Genomic DNA, 25,852 nt, shown 5'->3' on the forward strand with positions numbered 1-25,852 from the left:
TGTTATAAGTATATAACCTGGTGACAAAATTAGCCAAACCAAAACAATAAATGCTTTATAAATGGATTATCACTCGCCTTCATTAGATTCCATCACCTTCTTGGGGCTGACCTTTGAAGAGCTTTTCTTCCTTAACTATGTTCTATTAAAATTAAAAGAATCAAAGGAAATTTTTGGATTATAAGGCCAAGTCAAATTCTTACCAAGAGGACCTATTAGTAAGTTAGGTTTTGTCAACACTCTTATCATTAGCATCCCTCATCCCCCAGAAAGCCAGTTCATTCATTCAATGCAGCAAATATACAATAAGTACCTATTATGTACAAGACACTGTTCCATGTGCTTAAACAAATGGTAAAACTAGAATAAAGGGTGTCTTATTACCAGTTCTAAGCCTAGTAAAGTAAGGAAATGTACTGGAATAAGCATAAACTAGAAGTCAGGCAATCCTGAGTATAGCTCTTGTGATATTGGCCAAATTCAAATCTTTTATCTTCTGTGTTCTCTTAAGAGAAAAGATTAAGTGAAGATGTTGAACTAGATCATCTTTCAGGTCCTTTTCTGCTCAGAAATTCAACGACTTTATGAACTTATATCAAAGGGAGAACAGAACACAACTGCTAAATTCAAAGACTTTATAATCACACTACAGTTAACATAACAGCTCTGTTATACTTGCTAAACTTGCTATCTTGGACTGTTACTTAAAACCCTCTAAGTTTCAGTTTCCTTACCTGTAAAATGGAAATAACAGGACCTACAACTCAAAAGACTGTTGTAAGAATTAAAGAAGACAATATATGTAAAAGACTTATAGCACAATGCTTGATAAGAGGCAAAAAAAATAGGGTATCTTATTGTTCATGATTCATTTTAAAAATATTACATTTTAAGCCTTCAAATACTTAGAATTTTATATAATTTACACGAGTAGTTTTTTAATTGTGAACAAAAATTAAAGAGAAATATAAAACTTAGAAGCTCGAAACTCTGACACCAAGTAACAAAACTTTACAAAACTGATGAGTCACACTTTATGGAAAAGTTTTTCTTCTGAAGAGTTTAGGTTATGTAAAACATTAAAGAAATCTGCTATTCATAAAAATCCTGAGTTTAAAAATCCTTTTACTAACAAAAGAACTTATGTTTCAGGCTTTATCCCCAGTAGGGGGCATACAAGAGACAGCCAATCAATGCTTCCCTCTCCTTCTCCCTTCCTTTCTCTCTCTCTCTCAAAAAAAAGGTCAATAGAAATATATTTTAAAAGAAAAGCATAAAAAGATCTCAAAGAGCACAGCCTATAAACATTTGTGTGCCTCTTTTCTCAATGCACACAGCAAATTTTCTAAAAAATTTGAATGTCTGTGCTCTGTAAAGCAAAATTATTCAAATGAATATTAATAACTTAAATTATTGGACATACTGGTTGCTTTTCAAAAGGCGGAAAACATACTTGTATCACTTTCAATTGGAAAATAAGTCGTTAATCATCACTTCACAAAGAAAAGAGACTACAGGAAAATTAACAAAGAATAAGAACATAAAATATCTACCCATAATGCCTGGCAATGCTAGACGAGGTAGTTTCTTTTGCACTGGAAGCACCCGTGAAATCCACATCTGAGGTATTAGATGAATGTGCAGGTCCCTCAGTTCTCCTGAGACAAAAGAATTTAAATGGTAAAACGACTATATTACATAACAATAGAAATACTAATTCCCCCCCAAAAGAAAGTTCATAGGATAGGAGAAAATAACTTTCTATTTACCCTATAGAACAAGGTAAATCCAAGGTAGGATTTTCTGAAATTGATTCCTTATCCTGGAAAATAAAATATATATATTTTTTAAAAGCATGGTTCTAAAAGCTGAAAAGATACTAGTTTCTTAAGTCATTTCAAGCATCTTTCCTCTCTAAGAACATATACAAACATATTATTCCTCTTACCAAAGATGGCTCAGCAGTTTTCTGAATCATTTTTCTTGTATATGGACCAGGTGGACGACCTACAGATTTTTTCTTTCCTTTTTTTTCTATGCCATTGCTTACTTCCCTGAAAAATAAAATCACTATGTATTTAATCTCTGCATAAAGAGAATAACAATAACAACAAAAACAATGGACAATATACAGTCATATCTCTATGTAATAATTATGTTATGCTTATTTTTATATTAATAATAATATAAAAACAAAATTAAATAGAAGTAGAATCTATAAGTTTGGTCAAGTGCATTAATAGAACATTTTAATTTTAAAAAGTATTTATTGACTTATGAGATAATTCACATATGAAAGGTTTAAGAAAGTTCTCTTTAATACACTTGTGAAAAATATATACCACCTAAAAAATTTTTTTTCAAAAAAAAGAAACAGACAGCTATTTCAAATGGCAAAGTTCAAAACTCCTGAAAGTTTCATTACATAGGTTAGGTTGTTACTAGGTGGGTACCTGGGGGATGTTTGAAGGCTTTACTACTAAAAGTAATTAGGAATTCAGTAGTTAACCTCACAGAGTCAGGAAATAACTATGTTAAAATAAACTAACTATATATAAATAGAGGTTACCTTTAGATGTCTATACCTAAATTTTATATATAAATGATGATGATCAGAAAGAGAATGAAGCCCATGGTGGGAGAGGGTAGAGTGAGTGAGTGAATCATTCAAAGGGCAAAATTAGAAAGATCTAGAAAACCATTTTTGAGACATAAAGGCAAATATCAAGTAATAGTAAGGAAAAAAGCAATAGTTAAGGACACCTCTAATTAATTATAGGGGAAGAAGAAAAGAGCAGCTATCAATATGCAAAATATCTATTTCATTTATTCAACATTATCTACCATATAAAGGGGATATTAGATAATAGGAATACCAAGATGTTCCCTGTGCTAATGGGTTAACAATATAGTTAGAAAGTGACAAATATACATATAAGCAAGCTAATTAAGTGGGTTAAGTGCTATAAGAAAGTTATCCAGGAAAATTAAATTAAAAGCAACAACAAAAAATAAACAAGACTATAGATACAGATGGAAAGAGATGAATGAAGAAAAGTAGGAAAGACTACCTCTCCAGATGCCAAATTAAGATTGGAGAATAAAGGTGGAAGTACAAGAAAGGAAACTAGAGGAACAAACCATAACTGCAATAAAAAGTCTCAAGGCTAAGATGGATAGGGCACACACTTTCTTTTTTGAAGATGGTCAACATAACACTTCTAAAGGACCGACTCCTGACTAAGGAAAGTACTCTCACATTAAAAGGATACTTAGGGCCCAGAAGTAACTGAAAATGCCTTTTAAAGCACATTGAACCATTCATTATCCAGTAGCATCAAATGAAAACCTTATAGCTACCACAGATGGAGTGTCCTATCAAAATCATGATAGGAATGAGAAAGTTTGTGCAAACCTTTTTCAATATTCATCATGTGGACAATTGCTAGCAAAGGATTAATAATAAAATTTGTAAGTGATAGTATTCTTTCCTTAAAAAAACAAACAAAAAACACAACTTTGAAGTAGCATCTACTTTATGACAAACTCAAATGGATAGGAAGCACTGCCAACCCTCTGAAATTACATTTTCTTATTCTCCAAAATGACTACCTCATACTTTTATTTACTCCTTAAATTTCTCTCTCAGCTATCTTTGCCTCATTACTTCACTGAGAAAATAGAAGCTATTCAGCAATAACTTTAGTCATCTTCCAAATGGCAAATCTACAATAAAACCAGCATCTGTACCTATCTTCTCTTTTGTCACTCCATTTCAACAGAAAGATGTACGGTAAGTTCTCCTTCTAAAGGCTACTCCCACATTTGGGCTCTAAAATCCCTTTCCTTTTGGCTTCTCAAAGACTTTACAATATCTTTAATTACTTTTAATTACCTCCCCTATCTCCTATACAAATCTCTTTCCACTGGATCATTCCTACTAGCACACAGAAACAGGCTCCAATTATCTTCTATTAAAAAAGATCACTTGATTACTCCCTCCTCTTCAGCTTCCATTCCATTATCTATTTCTCTCCACAGTAAAACTACTTCTAAGAGTTGAGGACACATACCCTTTCCACTTTCTCCCTTTTCATTCAGAGTCCTTAATGGTTATTTCCTTTGTTGTTATTATCATCATTATTTTGAATCTCCCTATGTTCTTTATTTGCAGAAAAAACAAAAAACAGTTGTGACATGTCAATTGGACAGTGCCAGATTAAATCACATTTTAACATATTTCAATCTGGTTTCTATCTTTACCTTTCAAAAAATTTGTTTTTGTCAAGGTCACTAATAAAAGAATGCTATCTTATCCAATAAAAATTTTCTCTAATCTTAACCCAGCTCTTAAAAACATTTAATATATTAATCTTTCTTGAAACAGTACCCTTTTTTGGTTTTTGTGACACTAAACTTTTCTGATTTTCTATTTCACTGATCATCCCTTTTTGTCTTCTTCATTTATTTCACCTCTTCCCAAATCTCAAAATGGTATCAAAGCATTGTTCTGGGCCACATTCTCTTCTTTTCTCTTGCTCCCTAGGTAATTTCACTCACTTTCATGGCTTCCAAATTTATATCATGTGCCCTCTCCCAAGCACTCAATTGCCTATATCTAACATCATCACCATCACTTAGATATCCCTGGTAAGAATCTCAGAATCAATGAGTATGAAACAGAAGAATGCTTCATTCACCTTGCCAAATTCTCTTCTTTCAGATCTTGGAAACAGGTAATACCACTCACCAGTTGCTCAAGCCAGAAATCTGGGCATTTGTTAACTTCATCCCTCCCTTTTTTTCATAAATTTAATTCATTCACATAGCCAATAAATTATTCTAATAGTCCTCCTGAATCTATTTTTGCTCTCCATTAGACTGTTACCACCTACCACTATATAAGCAGGCATAATCTATCTCTTACCTAGACAACTTCAAGAGTCTTAATTTCATTTTCTCTTGCTTCTATTCTTACTTCTATATCTATCCATTCTCCAAATAGCATCCAAAGGGTACTTTCAAAGGGTAGTCCAATATAAATAGTTTCCAATTATTCATAGAAAACCCAAAGTCCTCATGAAATCTACAGGATTCTATATGATCATGCCCTACTTAACTTTCCCAATACTTTGAAGCTACTCTCTACCCCTCATTCTTACCCCAAAATTCTTCTGGAGAGTTCCTATAGCATAACTGTTTTCATACTTGTTATTTTTCCTACCTGGAGTATTCATCCCTTTGTTCTTCAAATTTTAGGTCATTTTTATTCTTTAAGTTTCAACTAAAATAGGCCTTCCTTAAGCCTCCTTCTTAAGTAGACCCAACCCATCCCAGTACAGTCTAAATCTGTGTGTTATATCCTAAATGGCATTAGCATGTTCTGTAATTATTTTACTTTTATCACCTTTCTTCCTCAATATAATGTAAACCTCATCAGGGCAGAAAGGAAGTCTGTCCTGTTTGTTATTATATCCCTGCACTTAATAAGATGCTTGCTAAGTGGAATTAATGAGTAAAAGAAAAATAAACAAATAAATAGGCCAGCACTTAAATTAAAAAATTAGGTTTGCTAACCTAATCAATAGTGCTTATTCCTTAAAAGCCTAAGATCTGAAATAAATGAATAAACATCTAGTATTAACTCTTTGTACCTTGTCTAAGCAAAAAATTATACACAGTAAAACAAATCAGGGTAACTACCACTTGTATTTTCAAATATACTAATGAGACTAAACAATACACATTTTTAGTTACAAATAAGCTAAAAAGAAAAAACTAAGCCACAGATCAACTTTTACCTTGAATCAGACATAGGTTTGGATGCCTTTCTGCCTTTAATTTTAAATTCATGGGATGTTCCTTCAGGTTCTTTCTCTGCTTTGAAAGCCACATTTGGTGGCACAGGAGGAACACGAATTCGCAACCCAAACAAATGCTTCTTCTTCTTTATTTCTTTCCCAGACATAAACCTAAATTTTTAAAAAAGTTAACTAAAGATTTAAAAACTGAACACATATACATGGCAGACCCTAACTCAGCTTTCAGATATTAAGTCTTCGTACATGAAAGTCCACCCCATACTACAAAAACTACCTTTTCCCTTGCTTTCTTTGATTCTTATTTGCCCCTGAGCCAGTCCACAGTAGGATATGATGGAAGAATAGGGAGGGAGGATAGCATCAGAAGATGTCCACCTTTCTTTTTGAAACATGGCATCTAACTTTTTAGAGGAAAGAAGAGTATAGAGTTGTGTCTTCTTAGACTAGTATGTTTTTCCATATTTTAGTGTCATCTGTTCAAAAATATCTCCCAAAAAAAAGGTGTAGGACAAGAAGAATTTCATTTGAGAGTATACTTGTGAGAAACTCTGGTCAGAAAATAATAAGCAATAGCATTGTTAAAGAAAGTGTAGGAGACCAATCCCAGAAGCCCAGAAAATACAAAGAATATCTAGTGTGTCATCTGAAATTAGAAATAACCTGGAGCAGAGATATGTTATTTCAGTGTGGGCTTGGGTCTCTGAATAATATGCTCTGAAAAATAAGAGCCTTGCCCTAACAGGTTTGGTTCAGTGGATAGAGCGTCGTCCTGCGGACTGAAAGGTCCCAGGTTCTATTCTGGTCAAGGGCACATCTCCAGTGGGAGTGTGTAGGAGGCAGCTGATCGATGTTTCTCTCTCATTGATGTTTCTAACTCTCTATCCCTCTTTCTTCCTCTCTGTAAAAAAATCAGTAAAATACATTTTTTTTAAAGAAAAAGAAAAATAAGAGCCTTTAGATTTCTTATTCCAAAACATCCCAACCTATCTTAGTTCAGCTTGCCTAGCAACAAGAACTACTATCAAATGCTTGAACTGTTCTTCCACTGTTATGTAGGATTGAAAAAGAGAAGCTCCCATTTCTACTATAATAGAAACACATGTATTTCTGGCACCCTAAACTGGATTACAGAATTTCCTGTCCCATAAAGTATTTCTACCAACACAGTAACTGCTCATGTACTTTATGACTTTTTGAGCTGGCCTAAATATCTAGCTACTAGTAATTATAACTTTTTTTTTAAAATGAAGAAATGCTATCAAGTACAAAAACAGCAAGCTTGTTGTAAAAATTGTATAATGTAATTCAATAGTTGAAGCCAGCATATACATTTTAAAAAACATTTCTATGTATTTTGAAAATATTTTAAAGAAATATAGATATGCTAGATTTTTAAAAAAAGAAAGATTAGGTTAAAAATATAAAATAATATCACTTAATTATAAAAAACTTAGACCAATGCCCGACCAGCATGGCTCAGTGGTTGAGCATTGACTTAAGAACCAGGAGGTCATGGTTTGATTCCTGGTCAGGGCATATGCTCAGGTTGTGGCTCGATCCCCAGTACGGGGCAGCCAATCACTATTTCTCTCTCATTATTAATCCTTCTCTCTCTCCCTCTCCCTCTTCCTCTCTCCCCCCCCCTCCCTTCATCTCTGAAATCAATTAGGCCACTGATACTACTTTTCTATAACTGAAGCAGTAACTAATCTTATTACCATAAAAGATCTCATTTAAAAACCCACATTCTCTACAATATATTTCCCTACCTTGTACAAATTCCCACCAGCTAACAAGATTTTATTTTACTTTAGGTAGACTGCATTATAAAAATAAATCATTACTGGTTGCACTTTTTCAAATTGGCCAGGCCAAATTCCCGAGATATTCATATGCCACCTCCCGTTCCCCATTCCCATAGGATTACTCTTCTCTTCTCCAATCCTTGAGAATCAATGCATTACTCTGAGAGTAGGACATTAGAAATTTTTAAACTGTAAGTACTAGTTCTATACACAAATACCACAATTCTTAAACAATGCCATTATTCCTTATACTGAATAAATGTCTCCCTCATAGGGAAACATAAAATAAATCAACTTACATGGTCTTGTAATCATTTAATGCCTCCAGAACATGCTCATATCTTTCAGATTTTGGTGTGTCTGCCAGCTGTGAAGTATCAAGAAACAATTTAACGTAGTATAATTTCATCAATTAGTAATATACAGGTGCTAGATAGAGGCAATATAATTCAGAAGAAAAGGGTAGTGATTGATGGTCAGAAGATCTAATTCCAGGTCTTAATGATGAGCTGTTCTGTGATCTTAAGTTGATTAACCTCTCAGGGCTTATTTTCTTACCTATAAAAAGGAGAATATAAATCCTGCACTAATTACTTTACTAGTAATTGCAGATTAAGTGATATGTCTGAAAGAACTATACCTGTGTAACATCACTAAAATGATTATATTAGTTATTATTACATTTATTTTAATTTTATAACTTGAGGGGAAAATATATTTGAATTTACTTTAATTTCAACCATGAAAGCTTCTAATACATATTAATTAGATATGAATAAGGAGTATAAAAAGTAATGAGAAACATAACATTTTATTTCCCAGTACTTTTAACATTATTAAAAATAATTATAGTAAACTAATAATTTTTATAACTTTAAAAACTGAAATTTAAGGACCTTATTTTTATAATAATTATAGACTTTAGCCAGCCCTAAAATCCAATTGCCTCAGTAATTTTTATTATCTCAAACCATTTAAAAATCTAAATATTAAATTCTAAAAAATATTCTATTTTGTTTCAAAAGGGCTTCCTGTAGTCATTTGTCTCATCTAAAAAGTTAAAATAGCAGAAAAATTCTAAATCATAAAAGTACCATCTTCAATTAAAGATACCTTAGAAAAAAAGGTTTCCAAAACATCACAGCTAAGTTCAAAATTCTGCAAATTATCTTCTTTACCAGGTAAAACTCCTAAATCTCAGAACTGCTTCAAATAAAGAGAACAAACAAATCTGCCACATATAAAGCTGGAGGTAGAAAAGACATAAAGTCATCTACTCCAACTCTTAATTACTTAACAGATATACAGATTAAATGAAATGTTCAAATTCACATGGCTGGTGAGAGAGCTATAACCTGAACCCAAGTGACAGTAAGTCCATTCACCATTCATTGAGAGCCAATTCTGTGCAATGTGTTGGGTGTTAAAAGGGGAGGGAAGCAGTTTTGTGCTCATTCCTTCATATTACTCTATCACTTTCTCCTATCTTTTTACAAGATAGTTCTTCAAATATTTGACAGCAGCTATCATGTCTAAGATTAGGTAATCTGTGAAGTGTCCAACGATAAAAAATTTCTATTAAAGTAAAAATAAAAGAATCAAACTTTAAAGCTTGAAGGAGACCCTAGATGTCAAGCTTCTATTGATATACTGTAATTTCTTTTATAGTACTGACTAGAGGCCCGGTAATGAAAATTCATGCACTGGGGGGGAGGGGAAAGAGTCCGTCAGCCTGGCCTGCCCCCTTTCACAGTGCGAGAGCTCTCAGGAGCGGGAGGTGACCCAGTGATCAGGGGAAGGCAATGCCCCCATCACACCTCTGGCAGCACAAGTCTCAGCTGGTCCTAGGTGGCTGGGCATCCACCATCTGAGGCTTGCCTGTGCCTCGGGCCGGCCCTGGGTGGCTGAGGAGGTTGGGAGACTCTGGAGGCAGGCTGTGCCGCTCACCTGCTGCTCTGGTGGGGCTGAGGGGACTGGGCACTGCCATCTTGAGGCTATGGGTGCCACCATCTTTGAGGGTGTGGCAGTCAATTAGCATATTCCCTCCTTATTGGCTGTAAGTGCTGCCATCTTTGTGAGGGTGAGATGTCAATGAGCATATTCCCTCTTTATTAGATAGGATAGTCATTTAACCTTACTATTACCACTGATTAGGCACCTGCGGAGAGAGCCCATTCCATAAGTGCTAAAACTTTCCTTCTGGGAACTCTTCTATTCCCTTTTACAAGATAGTTCTTCAAATATTTGACAGCAGCTATCATGTCTAAGATTAGGTTAAGATTTTTAGCAGCAACATCACATGATTATTTCTTATTAAGCTTTGGCTAACTAATTCCATCCTCTTCCTTATTCCCATCTCTACGCTAACTCAAATCTGATCAGATGTGTTAACTGGTATGGCTCAAGGGCTAGCTAGAGCATCAGCCTATGGACTGAAAGGGTGCCAGATTCAATTCCAGTCAAAAGCACATGCCTAGGTTGCAGGCTCAATTCCCAGTAAAGGGCATGCAGGAGGCAGCCAACCAATGATTCTCTCTCATTTATGTTTCTATCTCTTTCCCTCTTTCCCTTTTCTCTGAAATCAATAAAAATATATTTTAAAAATAAAGTAAAATCTGATCAGATGAACTTCTATCAAGTCAAGTATTTCCTATTATACCTGCTCCTTCTGTACTGTTTGTGTATTGAAACCTAAAAGTAGAACTTGATAACTGTTGTTAATCTGATTGCGTTTGCAGCTCAGTGTTCAAAATTATTTTTTCTCTTGATTCTGTCATATTGAGGGTAGAGAAAAAGACACACCCTCAAGAGTAGACTCTCGCCCTAACTGATTTGGCTCAGTGGATAGAGTTTCGGCCGACAAACTGAACAATCCCAGGTTCCCAGGTTCAATTCTCATCATGGGCATGTACCTTGGTTGTAGGCACATCCCCAGTGGGAGGTGTGCAGGAGGCAGCTGATTGATGTTTTGCTCTATCCCTCTCCCTTCCTCTCTGTAAAAAATCAATAAAATATATATTAAAAAAAAAAAAAAAAGAAGAAGAATAGACTCTCCCTCAAGAGTACTTCCAAGCCAAGGCCCTGACCAGGTTGTTCAGTTGGTTAGAGCGTTATCCTCATATGCCAAGTCGCGGGTATCATCTCTGGTAAGGACAAATACAGGAAGTAACCAATAAATGCACAATTAAGTGGAACAACAAATCAAAGTTTTTCTCTGTCTCTCTCTCTCCCCCCTCCCTCTCTTTCCCTGTCTCTAATATATATATATATATTTCCCCCCCAAGATTTTTCATTGTCTAATATCAAATTGAGTTGCACTATGGTACACCATGCCCATACCAGTTTTGCTAACCATAGTAAAAAACAATCCAGAGTATTTAACATGGCTTATTTTAATAAATCAGTGTTATTTCCCTACTGCTTCTTAAACCATGCACTTGAAAAATCTGCTTTACAACTTGGCTGACAACTAACAACTGACTTTCTAATTTCTCATTTCCACTCCTTTTTTCTTTATCAAAATCGCAATGAAGCCTCATTTTTCTTTTAATACTTATTCTCTATAGTTTTCAGAAATTTTATCTCTACGTTCATTCAGCACTTCTGGACTGCATAGGACAGTATTTCAATTTGCATAGTGAGGTCACGGGATCCCATTCTGTGTTTTGAAAACTAAGAGTGTGACTGCAGTTTAAATATCTGTATTAGAAGACACCAACTCACACGGTGCTTTTACTTTCAGGGTTGTATACTTCTGTATAACATAAATGACATTATGTATAGCTACAACTCTTTCCACCATTCAATTATTCATGTTGAATTTCCTGCCACATAGGCTAAAGCATGACAAACAGCTTAAGTAATTTGTCTACAGACTTATATACTACAGGCTAATAGATAACACTCAAGGCCCCATGTGTTTTTAACTAGATTTCTTATTATACCAGCTCTAACATACTACATTTTCCCTTAGCCAAAACATCATTTCTGCCATAGTATTTCATTTGAGTTTATCTATGCTTTTCCCCTTATATCCCTCAGAAGTGAGATAGCAGTATAGACATTGTTAAGAGCATAGTTAAGAGAAAGGTGAGTTGTCCTTTCAGAACTAGGACTTCAAATCACATTAGGAATCAAAGACAAATGATTAACAGGCAGATTCTAGAAAGTATTGATATCTCATTTTCACTCCGAAAAGAAATCTGCTTACAACAATGATACATCATTCTAAATAAAAAACTTAAGCAACCTTTATTTGGGGTCCTAAATGGTATATTACACATTTTTACTAATCCAAAGAAAACATTCCAAAACATTCTCAATGTTTGAGAAAGAGCTATACTCAATCTATGAAATCATTAACTCACTACTTCTCAAAGATATAAAACATTTACATAAGAAAACATAATATCAAATTATATATCCTATATGTTCCAAAAGTTTCAGCTTCTCTTCACAGGAATCCTGAAAATAACCAACTGAAAAAAATAGATATGCTACATAAATGTTAAGTTTGCCTTTTCACTACGAAAGAAACTTAATGATTTTGAAACTTCTTTTTGTTACTAAAAGAGGTCACGGCCCTGACCAGTGTGGGTTGGTAGAGCATCATCTGTGCATCAAAAGGAGACGGGTTCAATTCCCAGCCAGAGAACAGACCCAGGTCCCATAGGGGCGCGTGCCGGAGGCAGCCAACTGATGTTTTGCTATCACATCAATGTTTCTCTTTCCCTTTCTCTAAAATCAATTTTAAAAAGTTCGCCGTAGTACTTTATACCAAATAAAAAAAGATGCTCGAAATACTAAACAGACATCATTGATTCAATATAAAATTGCTCCAAGTAACTAGAAATGTAAATAATTATTAGGCTTCTCAAACATAGAAATACCATTTGACTTTAGCCAGAGTCATCATTTGTTATAATTTAGCTCGGCAATCTATATGTATAAAGCCCTAATATACAAACAGACCAAACAGCATAACTGAACAAATGCTCACTATGACGTGCGCTAACCACCATGGGGTGCATGCAGAACATGGCGGACATCGGCAGCAGGCCACAGAATGCAGAACATGGCGGGCATTGGCCGTGGCGGGATGGTGGAACAGGTGAGCAGGGCGCCAGACCAAGGCGGGGCGCCAGTCACTGTCATCAGGGCAAGCCTCTGGTGGTTACTTAAAAATTCTTTGCTCCCGCCCACCACGGTCCCTCACACCTGCTGCCAGCACTGGAGTTGCTGCTCACACCCACTGCCACTGCCTGGCGCCTGCCCTGATCACTTGGTGCCATCAATGGATGCCAAGTGGCAACTGCCGGCCCCAATCACCCCTGAGGACTTTTCCACCTCCCCCTGCTCTTGAGGAGCAACTGGAGCAGGCAGCCACCTCTCGCACCCGCTGCCAGCACCCGGCACTGGTCCCAATTGTCCCTGCGGACCTCTCCACCTACCCCTGCTCCTGAGGGTCAATTGAAGCAGTAGCTGCCACTCGCACAGGTTGCTTGTGCTGGCAATTGCTCTGTGCTGTCAGCAGGTGCAAGCAGGGCTGGTGCCTTCAGTGTGTGGGAGTGGCGATTGTGGGAGCGGGGCTGCTGGCAGGAGTGGGGCTGCCAGCAGACAGGAGTGGGGGCCACAGCGGGAGGGGCTTGGCAGGGGCATGGAGGATGGCCCGAGACCCGCCCGTGTCCACTGCAGCCTTTCAGCCCACAGTTCCTTTAAAGGTGCACAAATTCATGCACTGGGCCCCTATGTTAAATGAGAGTAAGTGTTCCCCACTCCCCTCTGAGATTCATTAGCCTGTTACATGTTACCATGCCTGTGGTTTCCGCTCCTGCATTGAGTGTCTGCTCCTTAGTGGTCAGTGTGCATCATAGCTACCAGGTGGCCGGTTGCTTAGGCTTTTATATTTATACTAGAGGCCTGATGCACAGAATTCGTGCAAAAGTAGGCCTTCCTTTCCCCAACTGCCAGCACCAGCTTCCCTCTGGCACCCGGGTCCCGGGTTTCCCTCGCAGCTCCGGCTTTGTCCAGAAGGAAGACCGGTCTAATTAGCATATTATGTTTTTATTATTATAGATTAGAGGCCTGGAGAAATTTGTGAACTTCGCCAAAACCGGTTTGGCTCAGTGGATAGAGTGACGGTCTGCGGACTGAAGGGTCCCAGGTTCGATTCCGGTCAAGGACATGTACATTGGCTGCGGGTACATCTCCAGTGGGGGGTATGCAGGAGGCAACTGGTCAATGTCTCTCTCTCATCGATGTATCTAGCTCTCTATCCCTCCCCTTTACTCTCTGTGAAAAATCAATAAAATATATTTAAAAAAGAAAGAAAGAAAGAAAGAAAGAAAGAAAGAAAGAAAGAAAGAAAGAAAGAAAGAAAGGAAGGAAAGAAAGAAAGAAAGAAAGGAAAGAAAGAAAGAAAGAAAGAAAGGAAAGAAAGGGAAGAAAGGAAGAAAGAAAGGAAGAAAGAAAGGAAGAAAGAAAGGAAGAAAGAAAGAAAGAAAGAAAGAAAGAAAGAAAGAAAGAAAGAAAGAAAATATAAACTGAAAGAAATATAAACTGAAAGAAATATAAACTGTTGAAGAAAGAAAGAAAGAAAGAAAGAAAGAAAGAAAGAAAGAAAGAAAGAAAGAAAGAAAGAAAGAAAGAAATTTGTGCACTTGGAGGGGGTCCTTCAGCCCAGCCTGCACCCTCTCAGTCTGGGAGCCTTTGGGGGATCTCCACCTGACAGCTTAGACTCATACCCCCCACCCCCGGGGTGCCGGTAGCCAGGGGGAGGAGGAGCCGGTCTAAGTTGTCAGTCGGACATCCTTAGCACTCCCATGGAGGCGGGAGAGGCTCCTGAAACCACCGCTGTACTCACTAGCCATAATCCTGGCTTCTGGAGGGCTTCCCTGTGGGAGACCACCAGGTGCCGCTCCTGTATTGAGCATCTGCCCTCTGGTGGTGAGTGCATGTCATAGTGACCAGTCATTCTGCCATTTGGTCGATTTGCATATTTGCCTTTTATGCCTTTAGGATCAGACTGAAACCGGATCTCCAACATCCCCTGAGGGACAACCCCCCCTCCTGAGGGATCCAGATTGTGAGAGGGTGCAGGCCAGGCTGAGGGACCCCACCAGTGCACGATTAGGGCCAGGGAGGGATGCAGGAGGTTGGCCAGCCAGGGAGAAACTATGGGAGGACTCCAGGGCATGTCCAGCCCCATCTCACTCAGTCCCGATTGGCCAGACTCCAGCAGCAAGCTAATCTACTGTCAGAGCATCTGCCCCCTGGTGGTCAGTGCACGTCATAGCAAGTGGTTGAGTAGCCTTAGCATATCATTAGCATAATATGCTTTGAACGGTTGAACAGATGACCAGACACTTAGCATATTAGGCTTTTATTATATAGGATAGATGTAGAAAATTAACCTGAAGTTCCATCTGTAAAATAACCAGACTGAGGACATATGACTAATCTAAGAAGTCTGAACATTTTTTTAATGTAGAAAAAGAGCAATAAGAAATGATTCAGAAGTCACTTGATCTGATAATCTGATAGCTCAAAAAAATGCTCCCCAGAAAAGTAAAATTTTTGTTAATTTTTTTCTATATTGTCAAATAAAAAAATGGAAATTTCTCATTTCTAAGACATTATCTCATAAACTACAGAAAATAAAAATATGTATTTATTGTTGAAATAAATTTCTTCTGATCTGTATCAGAAGTTCAGCTAGAACTGAGTATCTGAAATTCATTAACTGAACTCATTTTTTAAAAATAGCCTAATTTTTATTTTTATTTTTTTCTACTTTCAACCTCTTACCTACAATGTAAATATTATTTTAATAAAAAAATATAGCTTTAAAAATAAATAAAACAACTTGAATTTTATATATATGCTCACTGTCTACATCGGGGATGGGGAACATCCAGCCTAAGTCTCGCAAAATCATTTGGTCTGGCCCTGCCAAGGCATGAGCAGGAAGTTAATTAAATGTTTGACCAAATATAGCAGGCTAATTTTTAAGCGGACAATTTTCTATGGCCCGTAAATGATGTTATAAATATCCAAATGGCCCTTGACAGCAAAAAGGTTTCCCACCCCTGGACTCTAAATGAAGTAACTACTGTAGTATTTAATCATATAAAACATGAAATGTACTAATAGGAAATCAGATGTATTTCCATATAAACTGTTGAAGAAACAGGGCTAGAATAAAAGCATTTTTTGAGCAGGAGGAGGGGGAGAAGTAAATCAAAGTGCTTCCAATATTAAAACAAAATAAAAGCATTTTAAATAAATGTATTAGAACATAAGATATTAAGATGACTATTAAGGACACTATAGCCCTGGCCAGTGTAGTTCAGTGGTCAGAGTGTCAACCATGCACCGAAAGGTCTTGGGTTTAATTCCCAGTTAAGGGCATGCACCTGGGTTGCAGGTTCAATCTAGGCCCCAGCCAGAGTGCGTTTCTCTCTATTCCTCCCCTGACCCCCAACTACCTTCCACTCTCTCCAAAAATTAATGGGAAAAATATCCTCGGGTAAGGATTAACAACAAAAAAAAACACAACACTACAGTTACTAGTACTATACACATACTTTTTTCTTTTATACTAATCAGTTTATTAAAATTTATCAAATTTACAAATCATTCATTTTCTCTTAAAAAAAAACTTTAGAAAAACAAGCATTTAACAAACTTAAATAAATTTATATTTAAATTTCTAACAATCAAGATCTTAGTTCAATTGATTTTAATATCCTTAGATTTAAAATCTAAGTATTCTGCAAGTGTTTTATTTTATGTCACTGATCTACCACCAACTTTTAATTTTTTTTAGCCTTTTAATTATCTTTATTATTCAAAAAAGCTTCATTTTAAAAATTTATTTAGTTTTTTGTCTCTGTGCTTGTGCCTTCAACACTTTCACAATGATTTTCTGCTCCTCAATAAAGAAAGCATACGTGATCCTGTCACAGACACAGCACGCATGGATCCACTGTAGGCCCTGCTGACATGTTTTTTCGTTTTGGACAACCTCATTAGAACTTTAGGTCTCACAGCACGAACTCCTCTAAGCTGGCCTGGGCACACGCCACATGCATATTTTGGTGCTTTCCCAAACTTCTTAGTATAAAGGTAAACAGTTTTATTACCTGGGGTTCAGGACAGCCTAGTTTTGTTAGAGGCTGTATTGTAGGACAGTCTCCAACAGTATGTCAATCGCCGGACCGTGGTGAATGCCTGAAGTCACTGTCCCCGGAAGAGCCCACCAACTAACTTTTAAATAAATATATACTATGCTCTCTGGGATGCCCATAAAACCCCCAATATAACAACAAAACCCTTACGGTCCTATTTGAAATGAACCTTATAAACTGCCACATGTCCAAAGGCTTCAAATATAGAAATTTTTCCTAAATTTCAAAGTAGTTTACTTAATTTTTACCTCAAAATGTAATGTGTGACTAAAATTCATTCATCTCATTCCACATATTATAAAACAATTTTTATTTAATCTAGGAATACTTAATATCCATATTTCAATAATATAACTAAATGCTAAATACCAGATAACTACTAAAGTTATTCTAGTTTCTTCTTTCTGCTATTCTTTGGTTTCAAAATCTTCTTCACTGTATGTGCATTAACTTCTAAATTGCTTAAAAAAAATCCTTTGTAAATCAGCATGAGTGGTTATATTTTGCAAATGAAAAGCAGAATAAGATGTCTGAATGAAGATGAAAATCTCCAACTCAGGTAGCTTCACTCTAACTCATTCTTTTAAGACTATTAATGGGTCCTACCATTCTAGAAGTCAAAGATTTATAAGCAAATACCAACAAGAGATTTGTAAAGAAGATTGTTAGTTACATCTCTAAAGTTGATGGAAAACATAGGCGGAGGAACCATAAGTAAGATAACCAATAAGGACTTCTCCTTCCCTTATATCTTTAACTACAATGATTCTCTCTTCAGAATATGAAAGATTATTACTTCCTCCTCCTAGATTTTCCCCCCTACTCATCAGGCAACAAACAGGAGGATGAGAGGGCTGGTCATGATATCGTTACTGGAGTTATTCCTCCCTGAATTAAAAACAAAATGCTACTTTAGATGAGTGGCTTATACATGTGTCTTAGTTGCTTTTAACAAAAACAGAAAAAGACATCAAGTATCTAATGAAGTCTGCTCTAAAACCACTTACCTCTCCAGGGTGCAATCTATCCCAGTTTTCATTAATGTATGTCATAAGCTCAAGTTCAGAATCAAAGTATTTCTTCTTGTGAATAACACTTAGGTTGTAAAGGCATAAGTGTGCTATATCTACCCTGGAATCCAAAGTAATCAAAATATACAAAAAACAATGTTTTTGGTTATTGTTAAGAAATCACACAATTTTTTATAACACCAGTAATTTAAAAAATACAATGTAAAGTATTTAGGTGAATGGAAGGTCAATATCCTAACTCATATTCATAATGTAATAAAGCATTACATTGAAAATAATTGGAAAGCATTAACTAAACATTTACTTATTCTGAACTAACTATAAACTAAAAAAATATTTAAATACTTTCTTAAAATGCATTAAAAAAGAATCTAATTTAAAAAAAAGCCTTACAATAAAATATTTTGTTTTTACTACTGCATAGATCATACTTTATTAGACTTTGCCTGATTCACAAGTGTTACCTTTTCCTAAAATATGCAAAACATTTAATAAAAATTTCTAAGTACTTACTACATAGTACTCCTAAGTGTCAGTTTTGCTTTCAAAGTTTTAAAGTTACCTGCAGTCAACTGCAGTTCAAAATATGAAATGGAAAATTCTAGAAATAAACAATTTTTAAGTTTCAAATTGTGCGAGTTCTGAGCAGCATAACAACATCTTGTGCTATCCCACTCTGTCCCCCTTGGGGTGAGTTATCCTTTTGTTCAGTGGATCCAGGCTGTATACACAACCCTGCCCATTAGTTACTTAGTAGCCATCATGGTTATCAGATGGATTGTGACAGTATCTCAGTGCTTGTATTCAAGAAACCCATGTTTTACTAAATAATGAACACAAAGCTCAAGAAAAATGATGATGGCAATTTGCCAAAGAGAAGCTTAAAGTGTATTTATGTATGTATAGGAAAAATCATAGTATATAACAAGGTTTGATTCTATCCACAGTTTCAGATATTCACTTGGAGTCTTGGGCATATTTCCCACGAGTAATGGGGAACTACCATATAAATATTTTATCATTAAATTTCCCAAATTCATCATACTTCCCATGCCCAAGAATTGCTAAGCAAAAGCAGAAATTGGCATATTTGTAATAAGAACCTTTTCTCTTCTACGGTATGCTATTCTGAAGGCCCAAAAGAATTAGAAAGATAAATAAGAGTTTTGAAGATCTAAAGAGTATTTTAAAGTCATTAGAAAATGAATGGCCATATTATTTCATCAATATAATCAGGTAATCCTTAGTGAAGATGACATCAGGTTTAAGGATAAACAATAGAAAATAAATAAAGCTATACGTAAAGATGACCAAGTTTTTACTTAAGCCAAGTAAATATATCTATAGTTTTATCCTATAGGTTTAAGAATATGGCTCTCTTTTGTTCCTTAACAGAAATGTCCCCACTTACCACTGTAATGGTAGACGTTTGAGGTATTCAGGTCCAGAACTGCAGACAGAGCAAATAAATGTATAAAACCTAGAGAAAAGAAAAAGTTGTAATTATTGTGTAATTAAAGGTATACATAAACTATTTTAACAATTAAAGCTAATATTCAGCAAGTGGATATCCTACAATTGACATAAGGACTCATAGAACAAAATATAACTTGAATTATGACATGTGATTTAAAGAATTTCTTTTCCAAAAATGACAAATAATGAAATCTTCAGAGTTCACACACAAATTCATATACAGGCATGGTTTACTAAAGGCTTGTGTGTAACAGGAATTGTGGTGGCTACTGGATCTACATTGTTATGTTTAATGCTTAAAACTAATAAGTCCAGAGAGACATACTGACCTTCCTAAGCTCAGAAAGATGGCATAAATTAATAGCTAAGCCAAGATTTAAAAACAGAATTTTTTATGCCAAGTTTAATGTTCTATCTTTAATTTGTCTTCCTAGAATTCTCTCTTATATTTTGATTCTCAATTCTACATTCTCCTAATCCAGAAAGCACATTAAGTCTACTTTTAGAAATCCTTTAGGTCTAAGGTATAAATTGTGTGTATCAAGGTTCTTTGTCCTTTTCCAATGTTCTGTCACCGGATCTCTTTGAGGTTCTTTAAAGGAAGATCCCAATGAGAATAGTTTAGAACACAGTGGGACAACACAAGCAAATGTAATCACTAATCAAATACTTAAAAGCCTTTTAGAATAATACCCAAAAGCATAAAAATTATGTGCACTTTTAAATTACATATAATTTAAATATATTACTCAATATTTTCCCTCTAAGATGACTCCTTTACAAATCACTATTAAAACTAATTCTAGAATTCAAAAACTGCAAATATAACCACAATAAAAAAGCTAAATAAAATTTTTTAAAAATTTAAACAGTAAAGTCCAAATGTCCTTCTCACCTGTCTCCAAATAACATTGGCTTTTGAAGGCATTGCACACAAGCCTCGTGAAACCACTGCTTACATTTGCAGCACTGTAGCATCTTTAAATACCAGCTAAGAGAAAAAAACAATTAAAATTACTACCTTTTGATGATGTAGTTGTTTTTTGTTTCTTTTTAATGTCACTGTGCTTATAGGATCACATTTCTACTAAACGTAGTGCTAAATTTTTTCTTAAATATGTCATTCATATTAACCATTTCATCTCTTATTCATGAACATTTAGAAACTCTAGAAAGATACATCTATTTTAGTCAACAAGAGCCTGGTTCCTACACTAGTCAAGGATCTATGTCAAAACACCATCCTGGGATTTTTCCCCCCCACATTGACTCTATACTCTAAGAGAAATAAGTTCCAGAGGTCACTGATGGTATGGGTGTTTGCCCCATATCACTCACTCTGTTTCTATTATTATTGTCTATTAAAATAGAAACAAGTATAGTTATGCATGGCATAATTTCAGACAACAACAGACCACATATATTACAGTGACATACCATATAACCTAGATGTATACCATATAGATTTGTATACTTTGTGATGTTCACACAATGATGAAATACCTTAATAATGCATTCAGAAAGTATTCCCATCACTAAATGGCACATGACTATATAGCAATTTAATGTAATTGATAAATATAATTATACATCTAATCTAAGACTCTACCAGGAGATAAAGGCTTTGTGAAAGATTTTGTTCTATTTTAAAAAGCTGAAGATGCTAAAACTCAACCTTCAACTGAGGATATCCTTTCTTTTCAGTTACTGCATGGTTTTGATATATTGATATCCTATTTGCCACCCAAATAATGTGTTTCTCCCAATAATTCTGTGGCTCAACAAGTCAGCCCCACATAAATTTTAAGCTACATATACACAAAGGTAAGAAGACTGATATTAAGTAAGGTCATTCATTCAACAAAGACTACTAATAAATAAACTATTTTCCAGTGTTTGTGTTCAAATAATTACTCTGGTAGTTGCTGAAGTTAGATCTGTTAGCAATATCAGTTCATGTAGTCATGGTACAGAACAATGAATGATCTATCTCATAAAATAAAGTCTATAATAGTTTCCACCTACTTTGAATAATGCTTTAAATTAAATGCTGGTTATAAATGAGTTCGTTATATATATTTTAGAAGTGATTTTTAAAAACTTCAGTTTCTTAAATGTGCAGGTGACCAAAAACTAAGAAGTATTATAAAAATGTTAAATCACAAAAAGTCCTTAAGATCAGAGATGAAGAATATAGAACTAAAATTTCATTTATATGTTCATTTATTCATGTTTTCATCATCGATTACCTATATGTCCCACTCTTATTCTAGAAAGCATCATCTTAAGAGAAGCAGTCTCAGTAAGACACACACAAAAATAATTATAATTTAGCCGAAATCGGTTTGGCTCAGTGGATAGAGTGTCGGCCTGCGGACTGAGGGATCCCAGGTTCGATTCCGGTCAAGGGTATGTACCTTGGTTGCAGGCACATCCCTGGTGGGGGAGGTGCAAGGGGCAGCTGATCGATGATTCTCTCTCATTGATGTTTCTAACTCTCTATCCCTCTCTCTTCCTCTGTAAAAAAAATCAAAATATAAAAAAAAAAAATTTTAATTATAATTTAAATAATTAAATCAAAAGAATATGCCGAAACCGGTTTGGCTCAATGGATAGAGCGTCGGCTTGGGGACTGAAGGGACCCGGGTTCGATTCCGGTCAAGGGCATGTACCTTGGTTGCGGGCATATCCCCAGTAGGGGGTGTGCAAGAGACAGCTGATCGATGACTCTCTCTCTCATCGATGTTTCTAGCTCTATATCTCTCTCCCTTCCTCTCTGTACAAAATCAATAAAATATATTTTTTTAAAAACAACAACAAAAAAAACCCAAAAGAATAAGATGGGATGACTAAGAAAAGGTATTACAATCTGTCTTTGCAACTAAGAAAAGGTATTACAATCTGTCTTTCCAACTACTTTGGAAGTATAATGTCCAGAACTCTAATCGTCCCATTATTTTCTGTCAAGACTATTCTGGGAAACAGTGAATTTTATAATCATAACACCGTATTTTAAGAATAACTTTTAAAAACTATGAATAAGAAATGCAGTTTGGAAGTCATATCATAAAGAAATTTTTATGACAATGGAGATTTTAGAATGGAAAAGAGAACATTATTGGTATGTAAGGCATGGGAGTAAGAAATGTGATTGCTGGATTGAAATATTTTAAGAGTTACCTCCTCAGAGAGGTAAGAGTATTTGTTTAGTTCCAAAGAGCAAACCTAGGACCACTGATCAGAAGTTAAAGGTAAATTCCTAGACATTCTTAGTTAAAACGGATTCATTTCTTTAGAAAATATTTAATTAAAAATTTGAATAAAACTACAACCTCTAATTCCCCTCCTTCAATTTTCTTTACTGACAATTCCATGAATTTACAATTCACTATTACTCCAACACCAAAGTCAGTAACAAAAATAAAGTTGACAATATAAACAAATAAAAATTACTTAAAGGGTATGAAGTAACTATACTTACTCTCCAGGGCCTCCACAATAGCAGTAGCATTGCTGGACATTGGTTTTATGGCCTGCATCCCATTCGAGGTCCGCCACACTGTAGGGTAATGTCTGCTTCATGACTTGCAATGCTTTGGCATTTGGTCCTTTCTTAAGCGCACCACCCCTCTATATCAGAGGGAAAATATTATTTAAAAGAGCGAAGGATAAAATTTTAAATACAATTCTGTAACTTAAAAATGCTTCTGAAATTTCTGAAGACATTTCCATTCTAAATTTCTTACATCACAAAACTACTTGACTAATAATAATCTTTCCTACTAGCTTTTCTTTCAAATTATTGCCCCAATTCCAAGACCACAATCAGAAAATAAGTACAAAAATAGCTGCAAGTCACTTAAGCATCATTAGTCAAACAAATACCAGCATCTCTTTCTACCGCGCATTGATCGCACATTTCATTCAAATAAACTTTCAACGTACACAATCATTATGTTGATAATGCCTTATAAATTCCATTTAGGGCTTTAGCCCAAAATACTTAAATATACCTACCTTTGTTGTTGTTGCAAAAACACACTGTCGACAGAGCCATTTTTCATCTGAATCAATCACACTGGAATCAATGTGAGGTGTGTGACACAACTGATGATATCCTTAAAATCAAAAAAAGCATAAAGCAAATTCTATTTTATTAATAAATACTGCAATACAATTTAAATAAATTAGTATTTTCTTTTCCTATATTAATATAATTACAACTGATGAGTAAATTTATTGTAACAGCTTCAAATTAACATTGTAAAGTAATTTTTAATCATTAATCTTCACAAACTTTTCCACAAGATTAAAAGAAATCAATGTTTACCTTGGCCACACTTATCACATATAACCATTTCATTGGGAGCTTCTGAATACTCTTCCTGACATATTGTACAGACCATTTCCCCACTTCCAGTGGCTCCTGAAATATTTAAATAATTTTATTATTTGTTTATAATAATAAAGTGTTCCATTTAACAAAACTACTTTTTGACTCAGTGAGTAGCCTATATTGTCAATGTTTGTTCACTAGATCATAATGATTTCTTTTCAAGCCAAAGTATTATATACAAAATGCTATCTCTCTGCTCCCTTTCTGTGTTCTGACCTCTAACTGATTTCTAACTGTCTACATTCATAACTTAACCTGCTTTTTGGCAGAGGGCATAATTTAAACTGCTCTCAGGCAGGAACCCTTATCATTCATTTTTAACATTCCCATTCTTCTGGGGGTTTATTTTGTCAACACTAGAACTACTCTGCAAAACACACATCTAACCATGTATATTCATGTATTCACTCACCCTACACTGCCTAGCAACAAGAGACTAAAGAAAAAGCGCAAGATGTATCCTTTTTGAAAAATGACTCCTTTTTCTCTGGGTTTGGAACATTTCTTTTCTTTTCTTTTCTTTTTTTTTTTTTTGAGCATTTCTTTTTATTTACTAATTTATGAAAGAGGCTGAACACCAATTATTTAATTTCCAGCTTCTGAAATATAGAAATATGGTTGTATCAATAATATACCCTAACAAAATCCCACTGCAATAAAATCTGGGGGTCCCACAGTTATTAATTATACATCTTACGTGAATAAATTATGTCTTTCTTAAATATTTTTATTCTAAAACACTTTTATTCTAAAAGCAATTTTATTCTATAAATTTTAAAATATGATTTTATGACTAACACATTTCCAATATTCTCTATTCATTTATTTAAATATACATAGTTAAAATATTAATACACATGCTTTATTCAAATAGCAACAATAAAAAAATTTCAATTTTATTCTCTGGTGCAAGCATTGTACCACTGACATATACTACTTTACTTAATTATACAACTTTTAGATAAATATCCTCTCTAAAGAGAAGACATGAGTTTCAGAAAGATAAAGTAACTAATCCAAGGATCTTCAATCAGAAAGTATCAAGAGTAGCCGAAACCGGTTTGGCTCAGTGGTAGAGCGTCGGTCTGCGGACTGAAAGGTCCCGGGTTTGATTCTAGTCAAGGGCATGTACCTTGGTTCCAGGCACATTCCCAGTAGGGGGTGTGTACGAGGCAGCTGGTTGATGTTTCTCTCTCATCGACGTTTCTAGCTCTCTATCTCTCTCCTTTCCTCTCTGTAAAAATGAATAAAAATATATTTTAAAAAAATTTTTAAAAAAAGAAAGTATCAAGAGTAGGATTCAAACCTAGATATGCTAGAGTCCATACTCTACACTGTGAGGTGCTTCTTTTCATTAATACTATTTAATATTCCTTCTATTAAAAGCATTTTTTTAGCCCTAGCTGGTTTGACTCAGTGGATAGTTAGCCTGCAGACTAAAGGGTTCCATGTATGATTCTGATCAAGGGCGCATGCCTGGGTTGCAGGCTGGATCCCCAGTTGGGGGTGTGCAGGAGGCAGCGAGTCAAAGACTCTCTCTCTCATCACTGACTTTTCTATTTATCTATCCCTTTCCCTTCCTCTTTGAAATCAATAAAAATATTTTTTAAAAGCATTTACACTACAGTTTTCAAAACTATAACTTCAAATCTATAATAATCTAGACTAATAAAAGAGAAACATGCAAACTGACTATACCTTCGCAACACCCACCAGCCAATCAGGAGTATGCAAATCAACCCACCAAAGCTGACAGGTTAATTTGCATATGCAAGTGCAGAGCGGCTGGGGACGGGACACTTGCGGTCATCGCCATGGCAATGACGCAGGGGTCCGTACTACCCGAGCAGTTCTGGGCCTCTGGGAGCATGAGAAGGCAGAAAGGCAGCTCTGGGGCAGAGTGAAGGCGATGCCGGCAGCCAGGGAAAGGAAGGCCCATTCTTGCACAAATCTTCGTGCATCGGGCCTCTAGTAAAAGGATAATGTGCTAATTAGACTGGATAGACCGGACATCCTTCTGGACAAAGCCACGGTGGTGGGCAGCTAGGGGTGATCAGGCCAGCAAGGGAGAGCAGTTAGGGGTGATCAGGAAGGCAGGAAAGCAGTTAGGAGTGATCAGGCAAGCAGGCAGGCA

General features: G+C 35.5%; 1 protein-coding gene and 1 pseudogene across 5 annotated transcripts in view; both read right to left on the bottom strand.

Annotated features, from left to right (window-relative positions):
* The window catches only part of MTF2 (metal response element binding transcription factor 2), a 50,521-nt gene that overhangs the window by 2,521 nt on the left and 22,148 nt on the right, over nucleotides 1-25,852 (bottom strand). For 3 of the 4 annotated variants that reach the window (XM_084873423.1, XM_084873422.1, XM_084873424.1), the window contains 11 exons: nucleotides 23,653-23,748; nucleotides 23,340-23,440; nucleotides 22,804-22,952; nucleotides 20,218-20,313; nucleotides 19,258-19,326; nucleotides 17,823-17,946; nucleotides 7,927-7,994; nucleotides 5,802-5,972; nucleotides 1,949-2,054; nucleotides 1,770-1,822; nucleotides 1,554-1,658 (listed from right to left, as the gene is read on the bottom strand). In XM_084873423.1, coding sequence (XP_084729549.1) covers nucleotides 1,554-1,658; nucleotides 1,770-1,822; nucleotides 1,949-2,054; nucleotides 5,802-5,972; nucleotides 7,927-7,994; nucleotides 17,823-17,946; nucleotides 19,258-19,326; nucleotides 20,218-20,313; nucleotides 22,804-22,952; nucleotides 23,340-23,440; nucleotides 23,653-23,728 — 1,118 coding nt within the window. In that variant the 5' untranslated portion in view covers nucleotides 23,729-23,748. Of the gene's footprint in view, nucleotides 1-77; nucleotides 143-1,553; nucleotides 1,659-1,769; nucleotides 1,823-1,948; nucleotides 2,055-5,801; nucleotides 5,973-7,926; nucleotides 7,995-17,822; nucleotides 17,947-19,257; nucleotides 19,327-20,217; nucleotides 20,314-22,803; nucleotides 22,953-23,339; nucleotides 23,441-23,652; nucleotides 23,749-25,852 lie in introns of all 4 variants that reach the window. The other variant, XR_014794067.1, reaches the window with a different exon arrangement.
* LOC311617442 (large ribosomal subunit protein eL34-like) lies at nucleotides 16,405-17,001 on the bottom strand (annotated as a pseudogene). Its single transcript has 2 exons — nucleotides 16,966-17,001; nucleotides 16,405-16,858 (listed from the first exon to the last, which is right to left on the bottom strand). The product of its transcript is annotated as a large ribosomal subunit protein eL34-like (transcript).

Source organism: Pipistrellus hanaki (genome assembly GCF_964339955.1).
Source record: "Pipistrellus hanaki genome assembly, chromosome: 2".
In the NCBI taxonomy this organism is placed as follows: domain Eukaryota; kingdom Metazoa; phylum Chordata; class Mammalia; order Chiroptera; family Vespertilionidae; genus Pipistrellus; species Pipistrellus hanaki.